Source organism: Phaethon lepturus, unplaced genomic scaffold, assembly GCF_000687285.1.
Source record: "Phaethon lepturus isolate BGI_N335 unplaced genomic scaffold, ASM68728v1 scaffold21066, whole genome shotgun sequence".
NCBI lineage: Eukaryota > Metazoa > Chordata > Aves > Phaethontiformes > Phaethontidae > Phaethon > Phaethon lepturus.
Genome location: NW_010544443.1, coordinates 42,231 through 50,463, shown reverse-complemented (window position 1 = coordinate 50,463; position 8,233 = coordinate 42,231). Strand labels below are relative to the sequence as shown.

Here is an 8,233-nt window from a genome sequence, read left to right as displayed (position 1 = left end):
CTCCTCTTGCTTACATGTGGCAAACTATTTTGTGGACTGTGGGTGCCCCAAAGTCAGCCTTTTATTCCTCTAGTCTGACAAAGAAAGTCTTACTTTGAGGAAGAAAGAAAAAGATGTGGCTTAGTCAGAATTACACTTGAGTGTTAACGCAGACAGGTGAACGTGGGCCTTAGAAGCTAACTTGCTGGCTTAGTCAGAATTACACTTGAGTGTTAACACAGCCAGGTGAACGTGGGCCTTAGAAGCTAACTTGTTGCTCGGGAAGCATTGTTCAAAAACAAGATGAGATGTTAAAGCCTGCTGGCAAATATGCAAAATCCCCTGGGCTTTAGGTGAGGAAATGTGAACGAAACAAGGTGAGTAAGCAGATTGCAAAAAGCCTCTGGGGAAGGCTTGGTGCAAATTTTGAATTTGAACTCATGAACTTCTTGTGCACTGGCTGTACAGCCACAGTTTGATGGGGAGCTGACTAAGACAAGGTATGTCTGGTAGGACTGGGGCTTAGACCAAGCCAGACCTCATTTTGTGTACCTGCTCTGATTCTTGGTGTTTGTTTCTCCTCAGGAGGTCAAGTGGTGAACCTCATGAACCAACGCCTGCAGACAGGGTTCACGGAGAATGAGGTCTTGCAGATCTTCTGTGACACCTGCGAAGCTGTAGCCAGGTTGCATCAGTGCAAAACGCCAATAATCCACAGGGATTTGAAGGTGAGTTGTGGACTCCAGTAGTGCAGCAGGGAGTGTGCATCTCCTTAACACGTCTATCTGCTGCCTACGCCACGGCAGAGAGGCTTTGAATAGAATCATAGAATAGTTTAGGTTGGAAAAGACCTTTAAGATCATCAAGTCCAACTGTTAACCTAGCACTGCCAAGTCCTCCACTAATCATGTCCTTAAGCACCACATCTACATGTTCTTTTAAATACCCCCAAGGATGGTGACCCAGCCGCTTCCCTGCGCAGCCTGTTCCAATGCTTGACAACCCTTTCAGTTAAGAAATTTTTCCTAATATCCAATCTAAACCTCCCCGGCACAACTTGAGGCCATTTCCTCTTGTTCTATCACTTCTTACCTGGGAGAAGAGACCAACACCCACCTCACTACAACCTCCTTTCGAGTAGTTATAGGGACCGATAAGGTCTCCCCTCAGCCTCCTGTTCGCCAGGCTAAACAACCCCAGTTCCTTCAGCCGCTCCTCATCAGACTTGTGCTCCAGACCCCTCCCCAGCTCCGTTGCCCTTCTCTGGACACGCTCCAGCACCTCAGTGTCCTTCTTGTTGTGAGGGGCCCAATACTGAACACAATATTTGAGGTGCGGCCCCACCAGTGCCGAGTACAGGGGCACAATCACTTCCCTACTCCTGCTGGCCACGCTATGTCTGATACAAGCCAAGATGCTGTTGGCCACCTGGGCACACTGCTGGCTCATACTCAGCTGGCTGTCGACCAGCACCCCCAGGTCCTTTTCTGCTGGGCAGCTTTCCAGCCACCTCCCCCAAGCCTGTAGCGTTGCATGGGGTTGTTGTGACCCAAGTGCAAGACCCATCACAGAGCCTTGTTGAACCAGTGTACTGCTTCTGTGTTTCTGTTGTTAGTAATGAGGAAAAGTGGGCATAAGTACCTCTCTCTATTGGAAGATAAAAAAAAAAAGAAATAAGCCTCTCATGACTGCTTACCATATGTTTACCATCTACTTAAAAAACCACAAATGTTTGTGAATAATTCTGTTTTGCACAGGAGATGTGCCATAAAGTATCTGATGAATTATTCACAGTGACTTTCTACCACCTGAAACCCTACTGATGTTATAAGGTAGTTCATAAAATGCATGCTGTAAATTTGTTTCCTGGACCCACGTTAAAAGGATCCCTCCAGAGATGTTGGCCTTGGGGCAGGAGTCATTAGAAGCTTTTGAAACTGGCCTCTAACTCTGTTGGCCATGAAAGTGCATTGTAAAACTCTTTGCCTAGCTCTTAGAACAGAGCTAGGCCAGTGGGGAGAGCTTTTGAAAAATCCCGTGCCTATAATCAAACAAACAAAAAGATGTTCCCTTTCCTCTCAGCTAGCTCGTAAAATGCCTGAATAATATATTCAGGCAAGAAGTAGGCTCCTGTGTACATTTGAAATTCAAATGTGCTTTGTGGGTCAGGTTCTGTTTTCAGAGCCCTCAACAGATGTTTGTTTTGTGCTGATGGCCATTGTTTTTTAGGAGCAAAAGACCCCATGTGCCAGGTAGCACGGGGTGGGGGGAAATCCTCAGGGTTTGGTATGCTTTAGCGTGTTTCAGATGATTGTGATCCCACTGCTTAGCCCATTTGATATATGAAACAACTGTGACATCTGTTTTTCTAGAGTGAAATTGGTGGAGTCTTAAAAATTTGAGGCCTGGATTTAAAGCTGCTAAGGTCTGTGGGCATCTTGCAGGCATTGCTATAGGCAAGGAAAACTGAGGTGAGAGCATGAGGCTTAGGAACAGGAACCTCTGTGCCTGATATTAACCCCTGCTGTTACCTTTTTGGCAAATCCCTGGGGTTTTTTAATAAAGAACAAACTCGTGTGGCATGTGAATAAATTCTGGCACATCTGTGGTGGATTAGTGAGTTGATCTTGAGTGTTACTCTCTATGCTGAGTTGCAGTTGAAATGGCCTGTTACGGTCTCATGTCCAGCCCACTACTGCGTGCTTAGATCAGTAAAGTTTGCAAGGCCTGGCTCCTGGTTGGTAAGCTGTGCCCAAGGCCAGAGAGTTGGCTCTTCTCTGCTTTGAGACGTGTTTCCCAGTTGAATATTGTATTATTTCTGTTGTGATGACCTCTGGAGCTCCATTCACAATCGGGTGTCTAAGTACTAACACAGAATTAATGATTTAGATATGTTTTGATTGTGTTTGAGTTCAAATTTAATAATGCCAAGAAAGGGGGACCTACAATTCCAAGAGAGATTAAGGTCCAGAAAAGTTTTGTACAAGTTCTGAATGTAGGAAAGGCATCCATCAGGTAGGTGCTGATGTTGGAGTGAACATAACCCTGCTGAAGAGCGGGCAGATGTTGACTTTGCAGGCAGCTGCATGGGGACTGGAGGCTTTTTTTGCCTTCCAGCTCTTTGATGTTGCTCTAATGCTGGAGGTTCCTGCCGAGAGAGCTTTGCCAGCAGAAGGGATCGTGTGAATAATCTTTAAGCCCTTTCAGACAAACGCAGCTGGATTAGTTTCAGTGGCCCGTGGCTGTGATTTTGAATTAACCCAACAGGCTTTGCCTGAAGCAGAACAACCTCCTATTGGCACAGTCTCCAGCTGGTGGGAAGTAACCACAGTGACAACAGCTGGGGACAGCAGCACCTTTAAGCAGCATGCTTATAGGCAAAAAGTGGACATCTCACTGTGAATAAAGGTCACAAAAAAGATAGTATATCATCCCTCTGTGTGTTTGGTAAGGTTTTGCTTCCTGATCTGATGGTTAACTCTCGGGTGCTGTGTCAGTCTGTCCCTGTGTGCTTACAGCTGCATGATGCGCTGTACAGTGTGCGATGTGTCATTTCATGTGCTTTGACTACCACAAACACAGGTGCATATTGCTGCTGCTTTTTTCTAAAAATTAGGAAGCCCCTCATGTGCTGCCTCTGCCCTAGTTAGGACCCCTATAGAAGCAGTGTAAGCCTACTGGCAGTAGGCTTGCCTTGCGTGGTTACCTTTGCTTGTTCTTGCAGATATTTTCCTCGCTCTCAGGCTTCGTAGACCATTGCTGCTGCATGGCATTCCCTAAAAAGTTTATTTTCGTTCTTCTCTCTCTGGAGTAAGAACAATTCCTACATCTTAGGTTAGACCTTTTAACAGTGAAGAACAAATGGCCAAACCTTCCTGTGGCTATCTGTTTTATTACCCTGGCTGTGAAGTCTCTGCTTCTAAGTTGGAATCTATGTAGAGAAACTATAACCATCGGACCCCAGAGAAGTAAGGTTTAGTGAGGTGGAGGGAGGGGAAAATCTATCTAGGGGTGATAACTATTTACACAACTACCCTATACCTAGTGGCAGTTGTTTGCATAGCTTGTTTTATATTTAACCTTGTCTTTCCAGTCTCACGTCCTATAACTCATGTTGTCCAAAGCATCAGCTTAGAGCCAACTCTGATTTCTACAGTTCTGAGCTTTCTGCAGTGAGAGACGTCCTACTTCTACCTGTGGTGCTTCTGCTAGTCTGAACCCATCTGGTTCCAGGAGTTAGATGACTGGCTTCCAGATGAGTGGCTGGTTTTTCTCATAGTAAACACACAGCAGAATACAGCAAAATACTATGTCAGTCAACCCAGAGGATGCTGTTGGTCAAAACATCTTCCTCCTCTCCTTTCCCTAATTTCTGAAGTAACCAGAAGGTTGTGCTCTCATCTTAAGGATATAGTTTCTTCTGCTTTCATTTTAGCCGGAGTCCTCCCAGCATTGTACTTCTCTGTTGTGTCATAAGACAGTCATGCTGTGCTGCTATCATCTCTCCACCTTCCATCACAAGAAGGCTTGTGATGCCAGGTCTTGTCCTGATGCCACCAATAAAGCTTTTCCTGGCATTTGTTTGGGTAACTCTGTGTTCAGAGTGTGATATGTAAAATTATTCAGTCCTCTAATGGTAAACCCTGGTATTGACCGTGTTAAGAATATGCCTGTGCCAAAATCAGTTAGTGCTCTTAGATGTTACATTGCATTCATTTCTTTGGCATTCATTTCTTTGCTATGAAATGCTAAATAAACTTTCGGAAGTAAATAGTGAATGGTGCCAGGGAAAGAAGGGAAGTTGAAACATCTCTAAGGAGACCTGAGGGTGCTGGAAAGCAGTCAGAAAGTGTACCTTGGTCATGCATCCCTCCCAAATCACTACCTGAACTTAGAAATACTGGCCTTAGAAGCCATTGCTCTCAAGAGAGTTGTGATTGTTGTGATCTCAATGTGCGTTGATTTTGCTAGTTAAAGCCTTATCCCTTGCCAGTCTATATCTGTGCAGTGTTTTTACGACTTTACTTAAGGTTTTAGCAAAGAAAGGCCTTTGTTTCAGAGAGTAAAGACAGAAGCTAGCTACATTCTGTAACTAAGAAAATTTAAGGCAACTCATAGTTTCCCTTAAAGGTTTTTGTTGGGGATCTAAATCTGACTTTGTAAGTGTTGGGCATGTCAAAGAGTGCAGACAGAGCTGTACGCGCTCAGCAGTGCTGAAAACTGGATTGCAGCTTTCTGAGTGTTTGACTGGAAGAAGGCACCTCCATATTCTTTTTAAAGACAGTTTTCTCTGCCCCGGCAGTCAGTAGCAGTAATTAAGGTACTTTGTTTTGCTGTGTTACTTTTTTCCTTTTTCTGGAAGTTCCTGAACAAGCCTCGTTGCTGGATATTTCGGTGCTGATGTTTAACAGAACTTGCGTGATGTTTCAGGGAGAAGTCACGTCAGACTTCTCAGCCAGATAAAGAGGAAGGACTCTTCTGGAAATGTTTGAGTATTTGCAGGGAATAGGGAATAACCTTGTCAGTGTTGATCTGCTAGGAAGAACATCTGTGTGCAGTGCTTTATTCAAAGCAGATGGATAGCAGAGGGGGGAAGGGGTGTTGTTTAACCCTTGGTTTCAAGCCAGTGTTTCCTCCCTCAGCTGCTCTAATTTGGCTGCATTTTCTGATGCTTAAAATGCTGATTCCTCCTTTTCCTTTCCTTCTTGTAAAGATCATTCTTGATGGAGAGGTCTACTTCCAAAAGGCTTTGTTAGAGAACACTTAATGTGAATTTTTGAAATATATTTATCTCATTGTTGTATCTGAGCATTTGACATTGAAGATAAATACCTTAAAAATTGTGTGTGTTCCCTTGAGAGAACATGCTGCTAATGGTACTGTACAGATAAGGAATTGGAATACAGGCATGCTCTGCCCAAGCAAAGAACTGAACCTATGTTTTTCCACATCTTGTGTCAGTGTCGTAACGTTTAGACAGCTTTCTTGGCTGGATGCAAGCTAGACTTTTGTTAATACGTGATTAAGTGTGAGTGTTTAGGGGAAAGGCAGTGACTTTGCCGATTTTATATTTTTTTTTTCCCTGCTATCCTAGGTGGTTTTTTTTTTCAGCATTTGTTTCAGTTGTCTAATTCATGCTACCAAATAATATTTGAAAGAAAGAGGTTGTCTTCTCAGCAGCCTGGAGGAAGCTCTGCTGATACAATCACTGTTTAGGGAGTATGGGGTACCCAACACGTTCTGATAACAAGTAACTAAAGTGTGAGCGTAAGCTGAGGTTTGTTTTGAATGAGACCCGAAGCGACAGATGAAATGCAGGCAAAGCACTGGAGGTGTATTATAATTCCATGGAGTGGAGAAGTGTGTGTGCTTCCTCTCTTCCCCACTAGACAACGAGGGGGTGGTACAGCCCTTCACAAAGCTGTGGACAGCTTGTATTAGCTGTCCCAAATTCAGATGCCAGAGTGTGGGTCATAGTAACTTGGGGAAGTTGAGCGCTAAAGGCACCAGGACACACTACTATGTCACAGCACGTAGTAGCCTTAGTAGAGGCAAGGTGATGGTGCTTGCAGAAGGAGAAAGGAGAGGTGGCAGGATGGAAGGCAGTGCTACGACTATGCTTCCATGATTTGACTTCAATTTGAGGAGATGTGACAGAGATTTGATGCATATTTTCTTTGCTGTCATGTTATGCTTTTATGTCAGACATGTCTGATATGTCTTCAGGCACTAAAAACCCTGGCTCATCTGAATAAAATAAATGTGTTTTTGTCTGAGCGATTCTGTATTTGTCTGTGATGCTTTGTAGGTTGAAAACATCCTGCTGCACGATCGTGGCCACTATGTCCTGTGTGACTTTGGAAGTGCTACTAACAAATTCCAGAACCCTCAAACAGAAGGGGTGAATGCAGTGGAGGAGGAGATCAAAAAGTAAGTGTGCTTTGCGTTTGCAGCTGGGACGTACTTTGTGTTTGAAGGGTAACTTTTTCTTGTAGTGGGACTAAATTTTACTCGAGCTGCTGCATAGAAGTGTCTGCTGCAGGTAAACAAGTGCCTGGGGGAAGGTGAAACAATAAATTGAGCTTGATGTAATTGCTTTGGACCTGAAGACTGTGTGTACTAATGCAGAGAAGTTGCCCACCACCTTGACGAGGTAGTGACATGCTCCGTTCTGTAGGGGGTCAGTCTATCTCTGTCCCTCATTTGTCTTGCCTTTTTTGAACTGCAATACAGCAGATGACAAAATCCCTGTCCTCCATGAGCCACTTGTCATAAATCCTTGCAGTGACTAAGGGAATGCATGGCCTGCCTCCTCAGCTCTTCATAGAAAATATAAGGACCTTGAGGTGTTTAATCTGGGTCCTTCTCTTGCCCCATGCACCACCAGCTATAGTGGTAGCAACTAGGTGCACCTTGATGCTTTTAGAAAGGGAACTTAGCTGGCAGTTCAGTAGGACCTAGATCAGGAATGGAGCAGACTCCAGGGCTTTGGTCTTGCTTTAGTTTTAACAACATCACTGCTGCAAACTTTCCAGTTCTGTTAATACAATGTTCTGGCTAGAAAACAGCATGTTAGAAATGTGTGTGAGTGCCTCTTTTTTGTTACGATTCAGTTATACCTGTGTGGATTTCCTAGACTTGTTTGACTGAAGTTTTTAGAGCATTCCTAGTCTGGCTTTGCAGTCTCTTTGGGATGCCCTGTTTGTACACTTATTAACAAGCCTACAAAACCTTTGCCTTTAGCAATGCTTTCTTGTGATAAAGGTAAATAGCATGCACGGTGCCACAGCAGGTATTATAGGCCTACTGATGGGAAACCTTATCTAAAAGTCTCTTCAACTGTGGTGCGATTTCCAGCTTTTCTGTTTGTAGTGATTTGTTAAAAAGAGGCAGATTCTAGCTATAGTTTGAGGTACAAAATAACCTTTCCCTTGCTTACAGTGACTCTGAGTCTGTTTATTATGAGCCACGTATCCGGTTACAATCTTTGTAATACAGTTGGCCAAAGCCCAGCAGTGAGGGCATTGCGGAGGACATCTGACTACTGATTTTAACACTCTGAATCCCTGAATATTTCTGTTCTAGTTCTTAAAAGGACTGTACTGTTTTGTGAGTAAATTGCTTGCTTTAGAAAGGATCTTGGTTACTGCTTTGGTTTCACAGGGCAGTTTGCAGTGGTTAGTATTTTATTGTTAAAGTATGTAGCAGATGCTGTTGAAAGATTTTTCCAATAGATTATCTTTTTTGGTATCCC

General features: G+C 43.9%; 1 protein-coding gene across 1 annotated transcript in view; it reads left to right on the top strand.

Moving 5' to 3' along the window:
- Positions 1 to 8,233, top strand: part of AAK1 (AP2 associated kinase 1) — a 79,225-nt gene that overhangs the window by 28,830 nt on the left and 42,162 nt on the right. The window contains exons 4-5 of the mRNA XM_010288695.1: positions 565 to 707; positions 6,788 to 6,909. Of these exons, the coding sequence (XP_010286997.1) occupies positions 565 to 707; positions 6,788 to 6,909 (265 nt within the window). The remainder of the gene's footprint in view (positions 1 to 564; positions 708 to 6,787; positions 6,910 to 8,233) is intronic.